Source organism: Hippoglossus stenolepis, chromosome 9 (assembly GCF_022539355.2).
Source record: "Hippoglossus stenolepis isolate QCI-W04-F060 chromosome 9, HSTE1.2, whole genome shotgun sequence".
Lineage (NCBI taxonomy): Eukaryota > Metazoa > Chordata > Actinopteri > Pleuronectiformes > Pleuronectidae > Hippoglossus > Hippoglossus stenolepis.
In genome coordinates, this window is record NC_061491.1 from 284,918 (window position 1) to 304,731 (window position 19,814).

Consider the following 19,814-nt stretch of genomic DNA (forward strand, 5'->3'; position numbering starts at 1 on the left):
TATGGGGTTCAGGTCAGGCGATTTTGCTGGCCAATCAAGCACAGTGATACCATGGTCATTAAACCAGGTATTGGTACTTTTGGCAGTGTGGGCAGGTGCCAGGTCCTGCTGGAAAATGAAATCAGCATCTCCATAAACCTTGTCAGCGGAAGGAAGCATGAAGTGCTCTAAAATGTCCTGGTAGAGGGCTGCGTTGACTTTGGACTTGATAAAACACAGTGGACCAACACCAGCAGATGACATGGCTCCCCAAATCATCACTGACTGTGGAAACTTCACACTGGACTTCCAGCAACTTGGATTCTGTGCCTCTCCACTCTTCTTCCAGACTCTGGGACCTTGATTTCCAAATGAAATGCAAAATTTACTTTCATCTGAAAAGAGGACTTTGGACCACTGAGCAGCAGTCCAGTCCTTTTTCTCCTTAGCCCAGGTAAGACGCTTCTGACGTTGTCTCTGGTTCAGGAGTGGCTTGACACGAGGAATGCAACAGTTGTAGCCCATGTCCTGGATACGTCTGTGTGTGGTGGCTCTTGATGCACTGACTCCAGCCTCAGTCCACTCCTTGTGAATCTCCCCCAAAACTCTTGAATGGCCGTTGCTTCTCAATCCTCTCAAGGCTGCGGTTATCCCTGTTGCTTATGCACCTTTTTCTACCACACTTTTTCCTTCCACTCAACTTTCTATGAATATGCTTGGATACAGCACTCTGTGAACAGCCAGCGTCTTTAGCAATGACCTTTTGTGGCTTACCCTCCTTGTGGAGGGTGTCAATGACTGTCTTCTGGACAACTGTCAAGTCAGCAGTCTTCCCCATGATTGTGTAGCCTACTGAACCAGCCTTAGAGACCATTTAAAGGCTCAGGAAACCTTTGCAGGTGTTTTTAGTTAATTAGCTGATTAGAGTGGGACATCGTGAGTCTACAATATTCAACTTTTTCACAATATTCTAATTTTCGGGTTTTCATTAGCTGTAAGCCATAATCATCAAAATTAAAAGAAATAAATGCTTGCAATATTTCACTCTGTGTGTAATGAATCTATATAATATATGAGTTTCACTTTTTGAATTTAATTATTGAAATAAACAAACTTTTCCATGATATTCTAATTTATTGAGATGCACCTGTATGCTTGCTTTTTTTCAATACCTCTGTACATGACAACGTTTTTGTAATGTATCTCGGTCTTATTTAATGATTTAACATTTTCTGATACTGATAAAACTGTTATACTTTATTTTATGGGTCAATCATTCTCTAATTATTTCCAATGAAACACAGTTTAAATTTTACCCATAATGAGTAACCAATTATACCATTCTCTAGGAAACATCTGAGAAACTATCTGAAAATGACACACCATTAAATATGTACCCAGCCGAGACAGCTAGGCAAGCAGACTTGTAACCTCAGGGTTAGATAAGGGGATGGTGTGAAATAGTCAATATTATGTCATTAAAATGTCAGTACTGTCAAGAACATGCATTAGAAAGTATTTTGGTTTATGACAGCACCTGAAGGCAGCACCAAAAACTAAACTTATTTCCCCTCGTGGACCTGAGTGAGTGTGCATGTGTTTGAGTGAGCACTCTGCCTCACTAAATGTTGGTGTTGTTATGTAAACAATGAGGTCACGCACAGGAAAAGGTTTATGTTAAAAGATCGATCTGTCCTTTTTATGAATCGATATTAGATAATTCAGATGAAGATCAATTTTAATTTGGCAGATTCAAATGGCACAGAATATAGTTGACCAATAGGCTGGGCAATTGGTCCACTTCAAGATTCGGTCCCGCCAGAGACAGAGGAAAATATCTTGCAAACTGGACATTTTTTTTCATGTCCCTTGTTTGAAGCATCAGTGAAAAATACACTGGCTCACCTTTAGGCTGGGATAGATCATCCAAAATACATTCATAGTTATCATCTCAGCTTTTATTCTTCTCAAGTGTATCCTCTTTACAACATTTAAGTCATGAATTAAAGCACTGTTGAGCTTGACAAAATAGTATGTGCTGTTGTATCAGTCTATGTTTGATTATATGGTACACATAAGGCTTCACATGGCACGATTTTACCATTTTCTGCAATAGATGCTACGAAGAATGCATCAAAATTGCTAGCACCTTTAGTTAGCGTGGCCTTCTTGTGCATTTCTGTGGAGGCATGCTGTGTTAGGTCATTCTCACTGCCATGGCTGATTGAAATTCCAGAGGCCATAATATAGAGAGCTTTTATAGAGTCTGCTGACATGAACTTTGGCACATGTTGTATCATTGTTTTAATGCTTAAAAAAAACAAAAAATCTATTTCTGTAATGCTACATGCTAGTGCTTATCGCTAAGTGCTAGCTCTAGGTTCTATGTTACTATTTTAATATTCATATCTTGGTTAGTGAAACAACAGTGAGGTGAAATATCAAGGTGCACTGTACAGTTGTATTTATGTAAAAGCATTTAGTTTTAGTGAAATTAATTCACTATAATGACTTGTAGTGCAACTACAGTGTGCTAATCTGCAATATATTTGTATTTATAATGAAATAAATAATTTGTTTTGTTAGGGTTACATTGGGAGCTCTGGTATTTCCTTAATTATTGGTTACATTGTACAGATGTTTAAAACATTTAATTAGATCTCATGTAAAAGAAAACAGAATAATTTACTATTCGGCACTATTTTTGAAGATTGTTTTTTTTAATTGGTTGGAGATACTGGATTGAATATGTGCTTGGTTGTAGACTATATCACAGCTGTCTTAGGTTGTGTATGGCTGTTAGGAATAGCACAGCTTTGACCACAGCTACAGGCATAGCTAAAAGCATAGTAATTGTCTTGGAACCACTAAAGTCCCAACAACACCCCTAGCCTTTGGAGCTGTCTAGTCCATAGCAATAAATGCTATTTCAGTACCCAAGCCACCTCCTGGAGCTGAAGCTACTATTGGATACCGTACTTCCCCCAGAAATCTGGAAATCTGGAGAGTTTTGTGAAAGAAGTTTTTCGGGTTCAGTTTTTCAACAAGTCTTTTATTTTTGTAAATACATTCTAGCTCTGGTACAGGTATGAAGCTCCAACAGCTATAACACCACAGGAAAAAAAGCTAGCAAATAAGTTAAACATTGCTGCTGCTCTGCAAAAGTTCATTTTTCCTAGATATTTATTTTATGTCTAAACACATTGAGAGTGAACATTTCAGTTATATTCAAATTGAGTGAAAATGTGAATGTATGCCAGCCATGCTGCCTGCCACCATCTTGGTTACCTTCACTGTGTCAATGCATGCCAGGAAGGGAAAATATCCCACACGCCTTACAGGGATAGTCAAGGACAATTTTAAATTCACTCATTATCTACTCACCACTATGCCGATGGAGGGGTCTTAAATGACTGGGCTTATGGACACTTGGATGACACTACAGTATGGCGGCATTTAATGTTTTTGTTTCTTTTGTTTTTTTACATTTGAAGAAATGGTGGTCCCCATCTACTCTAATTTTATTGCATTTGGCTGCAACACTGTTTACCCCTGAGTCTTCTAAAGTTAGACTCAAACACTTCACCCACCCCTCCATCAGCATAGCGGTGAGTAGATAATGGGTGAATTAAAAAACAGTTTGGTGAACTATTCCTTTAAATGATCTTGTGCTGTAGCTGTATACTGTTATGTACTGCATATCTATACTGTATGTGTGTATGTATATATATACATATGAATGAATGAATATGATTTATCTTTGCTTTCAATTGACCGAAGCTTCCCTATTAGCCAACTCAAACACACAAAAACAACAATGGAGGATTATACTGTCACATTATTTTCTATAAAGTCAATCTATATGTGTATTGTAGTTAGATAGTTTTTGATTGAATATGGAAACCACGCACACACACACACACACACACACACACACACACACACACACACACACACACACACACACACACACACACACACACACACACACACACACACACACACACACACACACACACACACACACACACACACAGACACACACAGACAGAGTGTTGCCTCTGTTCCTTGTCAGTATTGGTTTTAATATCATAAAAAGCCCAGCACTAGTAAATAAGCTTCAATGATGTGCACAGATTTAGTGGCCTTTAAAAAAAGGTTTATCATTTAAAATTGTTTTTTTTTAAAAGGTTTGACTATCAATCCGCCAACTGTAATAGCTACATAAAATAAAAGCTCAAAGAATCTCCTCATAGTCAGTCATAGTGGTAAAAAACAATTCAAGTTGAAACCGATATTTAAATTTAAAGTAGATTCATTGTAAATGGGTGTTATTTTGTTTATAATTTGAGCCTTCAATAAGACAAGATTCAGTATATGCATATGCAATGCAATACATTTTTGCATTTAAAAACTAATGAAATTTACATTTTCTGATAAGCTAATAAATTCAACCAATCAGATGATCAATGTTTTGAAAGCAAGACAGTAGTATTTGTTTGTGGCTGCATGCAAAGAACTTCAAATATCAATTTTAACATAATTAATTAAATAAACTTAAATCGTATTAAACATCAGACACATCTGCAGCTCATTCATTAATCCTTTGACCCTGAATGTGGTGTGTCTATGGTCATAATTGATCAAATATGCAGTGCTTGAGGCATGAACACTGCCTTGTTAGCCAATGACAATCAGCGTTTTAATAGGTTTAGATTAAAGGTTCTTAATAGACTAAACACCAATCAGTCATGGATTGCTGTATATAAATATTTAATTTTGGCCACAGACTTGACTTACTATATGTCTGAAGTAGTATACGTGACCCCCTGACCCCCACATTACATGAATGTAAGGAATAATCTAAAAGGTGAAAAGAATTGCTGTAGTTATAATATACAACTAAGTGCATATTAAAGATATTCAATTTCAACAGCATTTTTTTGTTTTATAGACTGGCAGGAAAACCCATTACTTTTGTATTCAAGTTTGCCTCATGTGATGTTAGTACTGACAAAAGTAATGTTGATGTGTGCATCCTGATTTATTATCTAACCCGAGTCTTTGCAAACTCATTTTGTGTAAAATGGAAAATTGCATTGCATTTTCAAATTAGCCAGCAGTAATGCAATGAATTGTATATTTTATAGTTTGCAAGAAATATTACCACTATGTCTCAAGTTTGTAAAAAAAGCTAACACAAAAACACATTGCACAATGAAGAATTGAATTTGTGAACAGTTTCCATTGCAAGAAAAGAAAAATGGCTGCTGAAGGAGGTAGAGCAGTAGAGCATTGGTGAACAGGAAATACTTTCAAGGGGAACAAATGCTGAACTGCTGCCTGTTTCTCTCTTCCTGGGTGTCTGTCAGTATATACCTCCTCCAACTGAGAGCACTTCAGTAAGAATGGACTAACTACAAATTTGTCAGAATACATAATTTTTGTATTTCAGTTGAGGAACAACTAAACTACTGCATGACCAAGACCACCATCATAACAATGCAATAATCCTGATAATATATGTCTTATTCATTTAAAAGGTCCTCTCATCCTGCTATGTCTTCCCATTTGAATTTAATAACTCCAATTTATTGCATTTTATAGAAACATTAAAGAGTCGTTCTCAACCATTCAAAAAGTTAAATGAAGCTACATATAAGCTACATATAAAAAGGTTAATGGAGAAGGTCTTTGGTGATCCCTGAAAAGGTCTCTTACAATAGACTTCATTAGCGGGAGGTTTATTTAACAGAATGGTTACACTGTTTTGTATTACTGTACTTTTGTGGTTTGTTAAGTGCTGCACCTGAGCGTAAATGTTGTTTGTTAGGGTGAATTCTAAAATTGTGTCCAAGGCCTTTATTGACCTCAACTACAGGGATAGTCAGGCCTTCAAAGATATTCATAGTAGAGCCTTGACCTTATCATTTTTTCCCAATATATTTCATCAGATTTGGGTAAAAGGCCCCCTGTTCTCTGATCTTATCCTTAAATTTGATGTTTTCTCCTTACACAAATAACCTTAAAGGGAGGTATCATTTTGATGCAAAAAAGATTTGTCACAATTTTACAGGTTTCAATGTTTTCGTTCACACTTCCAGGTTCTGCTTTGATGTGACGTTTACAGCTAAGTTATTGACAGTGACACTTAACTTAATCTCCTACACCGATTTAAAAGCCTTACAAAGGGCATAATCCCTCCCTTTCCAAGTAAAACATATAGGAGTTTATTGCAGTTTATCACAAAAAAAGAACGTTAACAAGAGCTCCTGGTACTGTTTGTGTGCAATTTAATGTCAGAGTAGCATTAAAATGGATATTCATATACAGTATAAAGGATTTATCAGCCTGGGGTCATTCAGACAACATTTCTCTATCTTATATATGTATATATATATATATGCTTACACTGGTGTATGAATGGTTTTAGGTTAATTGTGGTTATTACATGATGACTAGAACTACTACTGGAGCTATATGCAGAGAATACATAAATGAAACGAGTGGAATGACAAAAACACAACAATCATTGTAATAATCGACTACGGTAGAGTCACAAACCTTTACTGTTAGAAATGTGAAGTGCAAAATGGAGAGCAGAGTTGACTATTAAAAAATGTAGCAAATGTGGAATGTGATGGAGAGGGAGTGAGTTCATACAGAATTGTCAGCAAAACACAGATCTTCTCACTGTGGAGGGTTCTGTGTTGTGCTGAGAAATTTGGTGGAGGTAAACAGGCAGTGTTCTGCCAGTGAAATAGCAGCATGGTAGAAGTACAGATAGGGTGTGATGGTCAGGGTTGGATGTGCATGTCTTCATGCCACTGTGTTCTCATTTACCTAGTAAAACAAGGACCAAAATACTCATCAATCTACAACAATTGCTTAAAATGACCATTACAGGTACAGTTTTATGTTTACTCAAAGAGATTGAGATTACGATTTCAAATGGGTGCTTTAAAATAATTGCTGGGAAACATCCCACTAGTTTTAATTTTAGTTAAACTAAGAAAGTGAATATTTTAAATTGCCTCTTGAAGATGAAGCTGAGCAGCAAAACCATCCATACAAAAACTCCTATCCACTGCATTGGCTGTGGATGGAAGGGTTAGGATGAGCCCTGGCTGAACAGATGAGGTTTACTTGGGAAGTGACTTGATTGCAGGAAGTTTGAAGCATTTGTGAAGTCAGGGCTTTGTCTTGTCACATGTAAACAGGCTGCTCCTGCGCGGTCAACAGGCGGTACATGGCTGCAGGCATTGTCTTCATGTGGATCTGGGCCAGTCACAAACAATTACAAACAGAACAAAGCACAATATTATTTCTAGTAGATCAAGTGCCATCTCTTATCTGCAACTTAACGTGCTGCGAAGCAGGTTAGCTGTTCAGCATAAGTTACCATGGTGATGTACACCGATAGGAAGGGAACGTTTTGTAGGACTGAAAACCCGGAACTAAACCTGAAGTTACCCCAATAACCACAAATCCTGCTTTGTAGTATAGGCCCCTGCTTACACTAGGTGCAATGGCATTAGCACCGAGTGTAAAAGCCACTTAGTAAACATCTGATGTCGTTCCTTCTGGTCAGCTACAGAGCTGTGTTATTCACTGCTAATAGCTCTAACAACCATATGACCATAGAGTGAAGAAATTCATGAAAGTGCCACTTTGAATATTTCCCCTAAGTTGCTTCAAGTAGTTAGTAAGTGTCAAAGGGCTTTGGTAAAACATTTTACTTGCAAACTTCAACAAGTCTGTAAAAAGATCCAGATCACAGTGATTTCTATGTCTATGTTCTGTGTGATGCCTCACCTCTCCTACAGCATTGGACAAGATGTGGACAATTTTTTCATGGGGCGTGGCCACCACGCTCTGGCTGTTGATTTCAATGATGCGGTGACCCACTCTTACCCCGCCTCGTTCAGCAATGCCTCCACGCATAAGGCTACAAATCTGTCAAAGGGACAAATCAATTTTTTTACATTACAAATCAAATTGGGTCATATCAATCAAGTACTGTAACAGAACTACAACTATCATTTAACATAAAAAACGTGCTACACACAATGCCATTCTGGACACTAAAGCCCAGCTGGTAGCGGTGGTCTGGACGTCTGATGAGAACAGTGGTCACTGGGGGACATCTGACTATGTTGAGCTTGATCTGAGACTGGTTCTTTAGACCCTACAAAAAGTTGAAATACAGGATCAGAATTTCTGGCATTGCACTTAACTGCTACAAGGAAAACAGATAACTCTTTTAGGAGTCTTTTCAAAAGAAAGTTTTTCCACATATATTTTAATTATAACCAACTGATGAGATCACACCTGATTTTATCTTTACTGCAGGTTCATCTTTGAATTTCTTCTTGATCTTCATTTTAATGCCAGTAGTGTTAAGTGACCAAGAGGTTAAGGTGTTTACCATATACAGGTAACTGCATATTAGTTACCTATATACAATATACAGGTAACCGTCAGTGTCTCTATGTTAATACAATAAAGGCAACATATGTTGTTGTGTTCTTATACTACTTCATTATCAATGTCTTCGTTTCACCATTATTAATAAAATCCTCATACACATACCTTTATGATGCTCTGACAGGTGGACAATGGCAGTCCCACCAGACTGGTTCCATTGATTGACATGATCTGGTCTCCTATGTTCAGTCTGCCAGACCTCTCAGCCGGCCCAGCATGCATTATGTTGGCAATGATGACAGTAGGTAGGATGGAGCCCCACCCACTCTCCACAATGACCACACCCAGAATATCCCCTTTAGCTTTCTCTATGAACACCTGAGCTCACAGCAGGCAGGCCACAAGCAGAAACAACAAATGTAACATTGCTGCATACTTTGGATACTACAATTTCACATTATCATGAGAAAAACATTAGATATTATAAAAGAGTCTAGTGATATATGTAGTGGTTATTGTTTTATGTACAGGGTTGCATTCATAAAAATGTGATTTACCGTTGCAAACATAGCAAAGCCTTTGGAATCTGATAGTTGATAGCAGTTCAACTTTATGAACCAGAAGCAATGGTAAATGAAGATGACCATTTACTTATTTTCTATTGTCAGAACAAATTATGGTTAAAGAACCTGTATGAACTTGTTTAAATAATAGATATCCTACTTACATCTTTGCAGTTCTCAGACTTGGAGAAGTGGATAAGGTCATCATTGTACATGTCCTGAGTGTTGAGCAGGTCACTGTACTCCTTCTGGCTAAGGTCCTCAGGGTTAATATCATTAGCCCGTAAGAATTCCTGGTAAGCTACACTAAAGGCCTGTCCAATGGATTGTGCAATCAGTTGGGCCTAGAGGACAGGGTGGATATGCTCAGAATTTCTTAATGTTATCTTATCATTAGCTAAATCTTTGTGTAAAAATTGTAGATCATTTCACAGCTGATTAAACTGTCAAAATTACAAAAACTGTATGTGGTCTCTGCTGAGAAGCAAAGACATCATATAGCTTTGTTGATGGACTTACATCCTCAGACTCAAACACATGGCATATCATCTTGTATTGGCGCTTGCTCTCTTGACCTGGGTCTGAGGCTTCCATATTCTCCTGAGATTCAGGTTGAGGCATCCTGCGCCGGGCCATCAGAACCACAATGTTGCCAATGTCAGCAATGTAGGAGATGGTCCGCAAAGGGTGGTCCATCATCGTCTCCTGGAAGTCAAACAGCCATAACAGGCCTCATATCAGCAAAAATTGAGGATGAAACCAAAGTTAGTGAGAGAACATATCAATCTAGATCTTGCATTTCCTGGAAGACAATGCGTGTGATTGCTGCAAGCTATAGTTGAAGTTAGGATGACGTACAAACACCATAAAGCTGTGTGAGTGACAGAGTCATTTCGAAGCTGGAAGTAGTGCAAGTAATACAAAAGTCATACTTGAGGACTGTATAGTAATTTACTGCTCCTCTCTGTGTATCTATTATTCGCGCTGTGCGCCGGTCAACTGCGTCAAGTCAAACTGAGCTTTCATCTGATTGGCCAAATATATTAACATGCAGAGCATGAATGCATGGCGCATGGAACACCATTTACCGCAGTTTAAGCTGTCTTTTGCGGTACATATACAGTATATTGCCCATTTTTATATCGCGATGACGATACATTTTCGATATATCATGACGCCCTAATGGTTACACCACTGTTCTTGGTCTCTCCCCTTCACCCCCCACCCCTCTCTTCTCTTGGTCGCCCACATTGAGTCTGGTTCTGCTTGAGGTTTCTTCCAGAGGGAGTTTTTTTCTCTCTCCACATTTGTCAGTGTTGTTTGTTGTGGGAACTGTAGGGTTTCTCTATAATTTTGTAAGGTCTTACTATGTAAAGTGCCTTCAGGTTTGGCGCTATACAAATACAATTTAATTGAATTATTGATATGTATCTATCAACACACCTTCTTAATCTCTCATGCGATATTTATTTCAAGGGGAGAGCACGGACTTCAGACTCAAATCGATGACATTTTTTTTTCTGTTTAGACATTTTCGTTTTTTAGTGGTATGTCCTGCTTCATTTCCTGACCAGAAAGCATGCACTTCCTAAACTAATTAGAAGCATTATTAATTATATGGATGAGGTAGTGAGAAAAGACATTACAGAAAAGATATGTGTTGTGCTTCAGTCAGAGTGAGTACCTGGGAGTCAGCATTGAGCACTTTGATTCTCTGGGTAGAAATGAAGAGGTCCACCTCTGTCATGGGCTGAGGCACATCCTGAGGGACCTGCACACATGTACCAAGATAAATTCACAAAACAATATTACACACAGATACTCAAAACAAAAGGAAGACAAAAGGGCGGCTGTGGCTGAGGGGTAAAGCGGTCGTCCTCCAACCTGAAGGTCGGCAGTTCGATCCCCAGTCTTCCCCATCTGCATGCCGAAGTGTCCTTGGGCAAGATGCTGAACCCCGAATTGCCCCTCATAGAACAAGAAAGTGCTGCTAATAGATGCACTGTATGAATGTGTGTGTGTGAATGTAAAACTGTACTGTAAAGAGCTTTGAGTGGTCATCAAGATTAGAAAAACGCTATATAAATACAAAACCATTTACCATAATAAGGCCATAATGTTAGTGAGCTTATATTCCTGAATAAACAAATGTTCAAAATTAGAGGTAAGTGACTTTTTCATTACAACCAGCAAAACCATGGCAAGAAAACATCTGCAAAGATCAAGCAGCTGGGAATTGAAATAACCTTTAAGATCTGATAACCCAAAGTTATTCTTTGATGCCTGAGTCACACTAGCTGTGGTTGTGCTGTGTAATGGCTGCGCCGATGTACTGCTTCGTGTCGCATTGGCTGTGGTCCAGCTGTGTTCTGCAGTGGAGCTGTTACTGCCAGTGCAATGTTTTTACATAGGGTTTACCTTGAAAGTGGCCACAAATGTGTGAGTGTGTGATAGAGAGAAAGGGAGATAAAAAAGTGCGAGAGAGTGAGTGAGCTAGACTACTACCCACCACCTGAATTTTTTAACGTTAACTTTTAATATAACTACAGCCTTTCTGAGGTTTCTGGTATGACTACTCTATTTCCTTGTATATAAGTAGTCTTGTGTACTCAAACAAATACCAGTACTATACAGTATGAAGCCTGGCATCTTCCGCTCCTGCAAATCTTTCACAATAAAACCCCTTTAAAAACAAATTAATGGATACAGTCAACAGAACGGTTGGAGTGCTTTTATTTTTAAACAGATAGGCTACAGGAAGTGTAGCAAATATTTATGTTTGTGACATTTTCGAAAGGTTAACATTTAAACTGTAGTGAAAGAAGAGCAGCGCGGCTTCCACACCTAGACATAGCAAACAAAGCTGCAGAAGTAACTATTACAACTCCTATTACAGCTAATACCAGTGAATTTGTATTCAGCTCAAAAATTTTAATTACTATTTCATTAGTCATCTCAAATGAATGACTCATTTTTTAGATTTGTTTTGAGAGAGAGCGAGAGTGCTCATTGCATGATGAGAGTTCCTCCATAAGTCTATGTCTATAGCAGTATACCTAAGAGATGGCTCAGGGCTCACCTATACCATCTTTAACTATAAGCTCTATTCACTACTTGCACAATGTAGTGTGACGTACTTCAGCTTTCACTTCCTGCCGGGGCCAGACTGTTACTCTCGCGTCAAACTTGATTTCCACACAGGGTTTTCTCTGATGCCGCCTGCATCCAAACTTTGAGCTGGTTCCACAGAATAGGAGCTTGGTAGCTAGAGGATTTACCTACCATTTTACTCTTACAGACTGTAGGAAGTGAGCATGTATTTAGGGAGCAAAGTGATCTGTTGGGGTAATAGGGTCCTATGATGGGGTTTGATTATTAATGGCTTTTACATATTGGGAGCAGGATTTTGAACTTTATTCTGAATTTTAGCAGGATGCGTTGAGAGACAATATTATAAAATATTTAATTTCGATGCCACATGTCTGAACAAGATCAAGAGTGTGATTAAAACAGTGAGTGGGTTTATTTTGTAATTTATAATATTAATACAACTAAATATGATAATATTTTTATATTAACAATTTGGACACTAATGGGGCTTTCAAATGAGCCATAACAACCTTTAGGTGTAGGATAGATTCATAAGTCAGATTTACAAATCATTGCAAACCCTCTTCCTATGCTCATTTGAGTATTATTATGAGTAATTCTCCTCTCCGGTTTACTTTTGATTGAATTAACGAAATAATTTATAGGAGGACAAGAGGGCTTCTGCAGTTGTGGAAGCAAAAGCTTGGGTGTGGGGCAAGATTGGGGAAGCCATAGAGAAGGACTTTCAGTTGGCCTCAAAAAAGTTTTGACAAGCCATTAGGTAACTCAGGAAAGGAAAACAAGGCTTGGCCCAGTCTGGCAGGGGAGCTGTTGACCCACACTGGTAACAGCATTGGGTGGTGGAAAGAGCAGTTTGAGGAGCTTCTTTTCTATGGAGTCATGGTTACACACACAAACACTCACCATTTCCTGCTGCATGTTCTATGTCAATTCCTGTTTTATTTTTATACTCACGCTTGTCTCTGTTTCTCCTAGGTAGCTTCACTTCTACCCCCACCCCCCCCCAACCCATAGAAACTATTATGTATTTAACTTTCTCTTTTTCTTTCAATCTTTGACCTGATAGAAAATACTTATTGTAAATAACCCAATTTATGTTATATTTATTTTTGTTGAAGTGTTATTTTATTGTGAAATATTTGCTCGCTTTAAGGTCAGACAATCTCTTTTCCGTTTTTGTATTACATGCTTTTATTTTGAAAATAAAGGTCCGGTAGAGAGGCGGACTTCCTGTTATGAATCTGTAACTTCACAAAGGGAAAGTTTTATGTTTTAGGGACCCTCTGAAGAGGCAGAAGCTCTTACGGTGTTGTTTTGGGAAGCTTCAAATAAACCTGAAAACATCAGTTAAAAGTCTTGACCATCTTTCGGGGGATATGCTACATTTATAGTAAGGTAAATAAATAATGGAATATCAGGTGATAAATAGAGAGCTGAAGAACCACTTCAAAATCAAAATGCAGCAGTGTGACTCAGCTTGATGCAGACAAGACTGTGGTTAGTAAAAATACACGTGGAAACTTGAGTGTGAAAGCTTAAAATTCAGACCAGCATGGGCATACACTACATGAGGGTGTCTGAGTGTGTACTATCTTTGTTTTCACCTTGATGCGGCTGACGGCCTCCTGTGCCTGCATCATGCGGACGTTCTTGGATGATGTTTTATCCGAGAGCAGCTGAGTGGAGCCAAGGTAGTTGGCTGCAAAGATGATTCCATCAATCAGGTCCTCTGGGTCACATGGGCCTGGAACTGGAGGGACAAGTATTTGAAGCGGATCTGGATAAAAAGGCAGATCAAGAAATTTCTTCCTCTTTCTATAACATGGTGAGATTGGGCATTGGCCTTGGTTCAGGTAGGCTCGCTGCAAGACTTCTTTTTGTTTTCCCAACTACAGTAAAACCGCAGTAAAAACTATAGTTAAAAATAACTAAAGTTATTGTAGTTAAAACATCTAATGACCAGATGTTTTTTTCTTTCCTTTCCTTTAATAAAAAAGTCAGCATCCCACATTGAATTGTGTGTCATACAACATCAAAAGGTTTTGAGAAATAAGTTTAAACATTTAGAAAATATTTTTGTATCTACTATATCACAATGTTAGGAATTCCATGTTAACAATGTTACTTTTCATTTCCTTAAACATTCATTCTGAGCTTGCCTCATTATCATTGTCAACCTTTTTTGAAATGTCTTGTAATTCATTTCGGTGGGCCTATTCTGATTTTCTCAGGCATTTCATAGCCCCTTTATTATCCGAGGCTTCTCGTAATAATTTCCTATCACAATCTAATACAATCCTTGTCATATAAAGATATATATAAATCTTGTGCAACATTGATGTCCTCTACAAACACATAATTGTCTATATTACTGCTGAGTGTGTAACAGTTTACTGATACAGTACATACAGTACATCTTATCTAGTTGTTTTTCTCCTTCATGAGCAAAGTTTCCAAAAGGAATCCTCTGATTTCTTTCAATATTTCAGCAATATTTCCAACCATAATTTCACCAGGGTGGATAACCAAAGTTCATGCTGTTGAGCTTATGTATGTTTTTTCTCATTAATACACTGTGTCAAAGCCACTGCTGATGTTTTTCCTCCATATAATTTATTCAACTATCCCCTCATAGTTTGAAAACCTCTACACCAGAAGATGAAACACTCACCCTCTACATATGTGGGGAAGGAAGCAAGGCTTCTTCTGGACTATGAATAAAAAGAGAGTAGCATGTTAGGGTTTTGTCAAACATTCTTTCAACTTGACAATGAGAGAAAGGACTGAGAATATCGGAAGAAGAAATTTAACCAAGTTAATGCTAAAGGATGGATAAAATAAAGCAATATAACAAACAGATCCCTGGTTAAAACAAATACTAAAAAACTATAAAATAAAGCAACAAAAAAATATCTAACGTTAAAGGCCATTTTATAAAAATGTGTTTTCAAAAGACACTGAGGTGGCTTGTCCGATTGCCAGAGGGAGGTTGTTAAACATCTGTGGAGCCCTAACAGTAAATGCCTTACCTCCCTTTGTCTCTAGTCTTAGAGTAACAGCTGGTTAGCAGACGAAGATTATGAGCAGGGTTAAAAGGGGTGAAGAGGTCTGATAAGTAAAGTGGTGCAAGGCCATTTAGTGATTTATGTCACTGAACACAGTTTCCTTATTGGCTGACAGACCAGGGAGTGGGCTAACCTTGTCACATACGACAGGGAAGTTTTGAAAAAGAGGTGTGTCCGCCTCATCTCAGGGGATGAGACCAGCTGGGGGACGCATGAGAGAAAATTGTGAGAGGGGTATTGGAGATGGATGAACCCCTCGTATCACAAAATGTGTTTTGCGTTTTGATGTTATAAAGAACTGTCATTGGTGTAACAATGCTGAGTGAATACAAAGAGCGAGCTGCCCAGCCGACCGTTAAGGTCAGCTCCGAAAAGAATACACCACTGGTAAGCTCACCTGTCTTTATCTATAGCCTGAAGCTGCAAAGTCTGCATCTATATATGCATAGATAACTATGCCTTGGAAGCCCTACACAAAGCATAAAATCCCAGAGGTTGTGTGGTTGTGACATTTCAATACAAGCAATACTATTTTAACCAGTGCAATGAGGTGAGAATGAGTGATGTTATTTTCGACTTCTTTTGAGATACCTTCTTGTGAAAATGTTCAACACACCTCTTTACTGATAGGAGAAATTTCAACACTGTCATCCTGCAGCAAATGTCTGTGGGATGACTCTGCTCCTGGAGGAGAGGGTGCGCTTGAACCAGGAGACTGAAGGGAGAGAATATGGAGAATGAACAAAAAGCTGAATATTTTGTGAATTAAAAGACTGGAAGTAAAATTGGCTGGAATCAAGCTTGTAATCTAAATGCTAAATGGTCAATCAGTACTAAAATGCTTGGAACAAACTTTTGTGAGGGATGTAAACTGTATGAGCATTACACAGAAATATGTGTTCCAGTGAGCATAAAGTGACATTGAAATCTGTTTATTCGTTTTTGAGCTATTTTGTTGGTAAACATACAGACAGACGAAGAAGAAACCTACATTGCTCCCAGCCATGCCATTGTGCAATATTACAGTGAACGTGTTCCTTCATACCCCCATTGCCAAAGTCTCCACATCTCCAGCAATTGCAAATATGCAGACCCTCAGTCAGTTTGCCCCGGTTTTTCACTTAATTCTAGATCCCTTCACAGCAGAAGAACTAAGATGTATCAAAGACATTCTGAATAAGCATGCAAAACTGTCATCATCTGTCACAGACTTTTTCAGGCTGTTTGGGTCAGGTTACTTATTTCTATTTAATTCGTGAAAAACAAATCCAGTCTGTCGTCCATTTTATTCCTCATAATGGGCATAGCTCAGGAATCTTCAGAGTAGAAGAAATCAAACTTCCACCTGTCCAAATCTTGCTCCAGCCCCACCAGCACCCTCTTCTCTTCTCATTGTATTCCCACTGTCAATAAGTTGCTATTAAATTAATAAAGCTAGCAGGTATACCATTACTGACAAAAATTCATCAATTAATTTACCTTCCATTATGCTACAAACTGTTTATTCTAACCAATGCTATAAATACTCTTATTTTTCTGATCTCTGTTCTCCATTACATGTGGCATCTATTGCACTTCTGTCCGTCCTGGGAGAGGGATCCCTCACACGTGGCTCTCTCTGAGTTTTTTTACGTTCTTTTTACCCTGTTAAAAGTTTTTTCTTAGTAGTTTTTCCTTACTCTTGTTGAGGGTTAAGGGCAGAGGATGCCACACCTTGTTAAAGCCCTATGAGACTAATTGTGATTTGTGAATATGGACTATACCAGGGGTAGGCAACCTTCACTATCAAAAGAGCCATTTTGCCCCCTCTTCCTCCAAATAAAATGTGTCTGGAGCCGCAAAACATATTTGATAACACAGATTATAATGTTATATATATATATATATATATATATATATATATATATTGCATTTATGAAATTATAAAATGACAATAAAGAAAACTGTTGACATTTTATTGCTATTTTTACCTGTTACAACAAAGGAAAACACCAAACTCTTATGAAGAGGAGAAGAAAATACACTGGCATAGGCCTACTTTGAAATAAATTATACACAGAACTATGCAGGCCTATTTGAGTTCTCCCTATATTTGTGGGAAATGTATAAAATAAGAAGTAGCCCTCTGAAATAAATAAAACATATAGCTGCAGCCTAATAGCTTAAAAAGAGTAAACATAAAAAAAAGGCCAGTTTGTATTCAATTATGACTAAAGTCCGTTTCAGTGTGCTGTCATCTCTTCTGTTTTTTCCCTCAGCCACGTACAGCAATCAGCCGTCGGGTAATATGATGTGACGCATATTTTAGTTGACGAAATATTAAAACAAAAAGTGAGAGCAGGTCAGACTGGAGGCGGACACAGAAACTGAAGTTCAGTACAAACCAACTGCAGCTTCTGCTCTGATCAAGAAGCTGCGGCGCTGATCCCTGAGCAGCTGTGACCAGAGAAACTCAGTGTTTTCACTGTTTCCACTGTTAAGAAGCAGCCGGTAAGTCACTGACCGGCTGCTTCACGTGAACGAGCTCTGATCTCACTGTGTGTCGCTCTGAGCAAGTGAGTGGGGGTGGGGGTGCGGGGCCTGTGTGTGTGTGCGCTATCTGGGAGCACACTCACACACACGCACACGCACACGCACACGCACACACATTCGCCCGCTCCTGGTATTTCATGATGGCCTGATACGATGATGATTAAAAAAATGAACGTGAACGTGACGTTCACTCACGTTCACGTTCATCATATGAAAACTGATTCGTTAAGTTCACCGTTCGTGAAAAATATGCGCGACATGCACAACACTGTACAGAGCCACTGCAGAGGGGCTGAAGAGCCGCAGGTTGCCGACCCCTGGACTATACAAATACAATTTTATTGATTGATTGATTGCTAGACTTTACAGTATCTGGGGGTCCCCCGCTGGGCAACAAGAGACTCTGCTCCTCCTTTCGTTTTTCTCTTTCTCTCACACTTAGAGCTGATCTTTATAAAAACCTGCAGAATACATGGTTATTTTAATGGATAAATGGGGCACTGATTCTTCTGCAACAATGAAATTAAAACACTGCATAAACAAAATTTATTGTGACTAAACACAATTCACCAACCCAGCACCACCGTGCGTCTTAATGCCCAAGACTCGTTCTGCAGTCTGTCTCTCTCTGAGGTGCCTTTACGGGTGAGGTCCGTTTCTTTAAGCAGGTCCAACACCCCTCGTGGTTTCCCTGTCAAACAGCAGTTCAAAGGGAGAAAATCCTGTGGAGGCCTGGGGAATCTCTCGCACTGCAGACAACAGAGGGTCTAGCCACCTATCATAATTACGGTTGTCCTTATGCGCAAAATTATGAATCAACGACTTCAGAGTCTTATTCAGACACCCATAAAATTGTCTGAGGATGGTACACACTGGTCCGAATCGACTTGCAGCCCAATAACCCCGAAGTTCCCTGAGTGTACGTGACATAAATGCTACAAAGTGTTTATTCTAATCAATGCTGCAAATACTCTTATCTTTCGGATGTTCTCCGTTACACGTGGCATCTATTGCACTTCTGTCCGTCAATAGGAGAGGGATCCTCACATGTGGCTCTCTCTGAGGTTTCTACCTTCTTTTTACCCTGTTAAAAGTTTTTTTTTTTTAGTTTTTCCTCACTCTTGTTGAGGGTTAAGGGCAGAGGATGTCACACCTTGTTAAAGCCTTATGAGACAAATTGTTTATTTGTGAATATGGGCTATAAAAGTAAAATTTGATTGATTGATTGATTGATTGATTGATTGATTGATTGCTTGATAAATGAGGTGCCCTGTTCAGTTAGGATCTCTATTGGGTTCCCAACTTGGGAGATGACCTGAAACAGCGCCTGATCCACACTTTTAGCTGATTTCGTGCGCAGCTGCACTGCTGATGAGGTCCATGCCAATATGCTCAAATGGAACCTCAATAAGTGGTAATGGGGGCAATGGCACTTTAGGAAAGGTTTCGGACAAGATGCACACCAACACTGTACATCTCCTCAAATGCTGGGAAATAGAATCGAGCCATTATCCGGTTAAGTGTTTTGTTGTAACACGTGACCAGCCGTCGGGTTGAAGTGAGCCGCCTGGAAAACCATTTCCCAATGGCTTTTTGGAACCAACAGCTGGGTAAATTCCTCTCCTGTCTGAGTGTCACGACTCACGCATGCATATCGAATGTCCCTGCAGGTTGTGAACGCACCCCAACACACTGCCCCACTAAATTATGAATGTGAACATCCCCAAGTACACATCTAATATCCACCCATGCTGCCTCCACCAAAGCCCTAGTCTAACCAGGTTTTGGTGGATGATGGACTGCGTACATCCAGAATCCACTCAATCGTGTCTGGAGATCCTGTGTGGAGCCATAGCCCTATTGTTCACGGTAAGGATCAGCTGTTAGGGCTCTGTAACACAGCAGTGCTGCCCGAGGAAAGACCCAACGTACCCAGCGATCTGAGGAGAAGGAGACGGGAGCCGTGCTGGAGCCCAGCATCATGCGAGGGGGTGACGCTACAAACCCATCCTCCCATCCGTCTTCATGGGGAATGTAAGATCTCTACCAAATAAGAGTAAGCGTAGCTGACCCGGCATGCGATGGACGACCTGCTGCGTGGTGCCGGGGCAAAAGACTCCACACCCGAAAGACCTCA

The 19,814-nt window shown here is 39.2% G+C and overlaps 2 protein-coding genes across 4 annotated transcripts in view; one reads left to right on the forward strand and one right to left on the reverse strand.

Annotated features, from left to right (window-relative positions):
* zfr (zinc finger RNA binding protein) overlaps positions 1–19,814 on the forward strand; it is a 1,162,720-nt gene that overhangs the window by 268,696 nt on the left and 874,210 nt on the right. The gene's annotated exons all lie outside the window — the stretch shown is intronic.
* apba1a (amyloid beta (A4) precursor protein-binding, family A, member 1a) overlaps positions 3,011–19,814 on the reverse strand; it is a 57,467-nt gene continuing 40,663 nt past the window's right edge. The window contains exons 3-12 of one of the 2 annotated variants that reach the window (XM_035166580.2): positions 15,762–15,860; positions 14,752–14,791; positions 13,685–13,830; positions 10,654–10,740; positions 9,489–9,674; positions 9,134–9,313; positions 8,572–8,784; positions 8,048–8,167; positions 7,795–7,935; positions 3,011–7,257 (exon numbers count right to left, since the gene is read on the reverse strand). In XM_035166580.2, the coding sequence (XP_035022471.1) occupies positions 7,186–7,257; positions 7,795–7,935; positions 8,048–8,167; positions 8,572–8,784; positions 9,134–9,313; positions 9,489–9,674; positions 10,654–10,740; positions 13,685–13,830; positions 14,752–14,791; positions 15,762–15,860 (1,284 nt within the window). In that variant the 3' untranslated portion in view covers positions 3,011–7,185. Of the gene's footprint in view, positions 7,258–7,794; positions 7,936–8,047; positions 8,168–8,571; positions 8,785–9,133; positions 9,314–9,488; positions 9,675–10,653; positions 10,741–13,684; positions 13,858–14,751; positions 14,792–15,761; positions 15,861–19,814 lie in introns of both variants that reach the window. The other variant, XM_035166579.2, reaches the window with a different exon arrangement.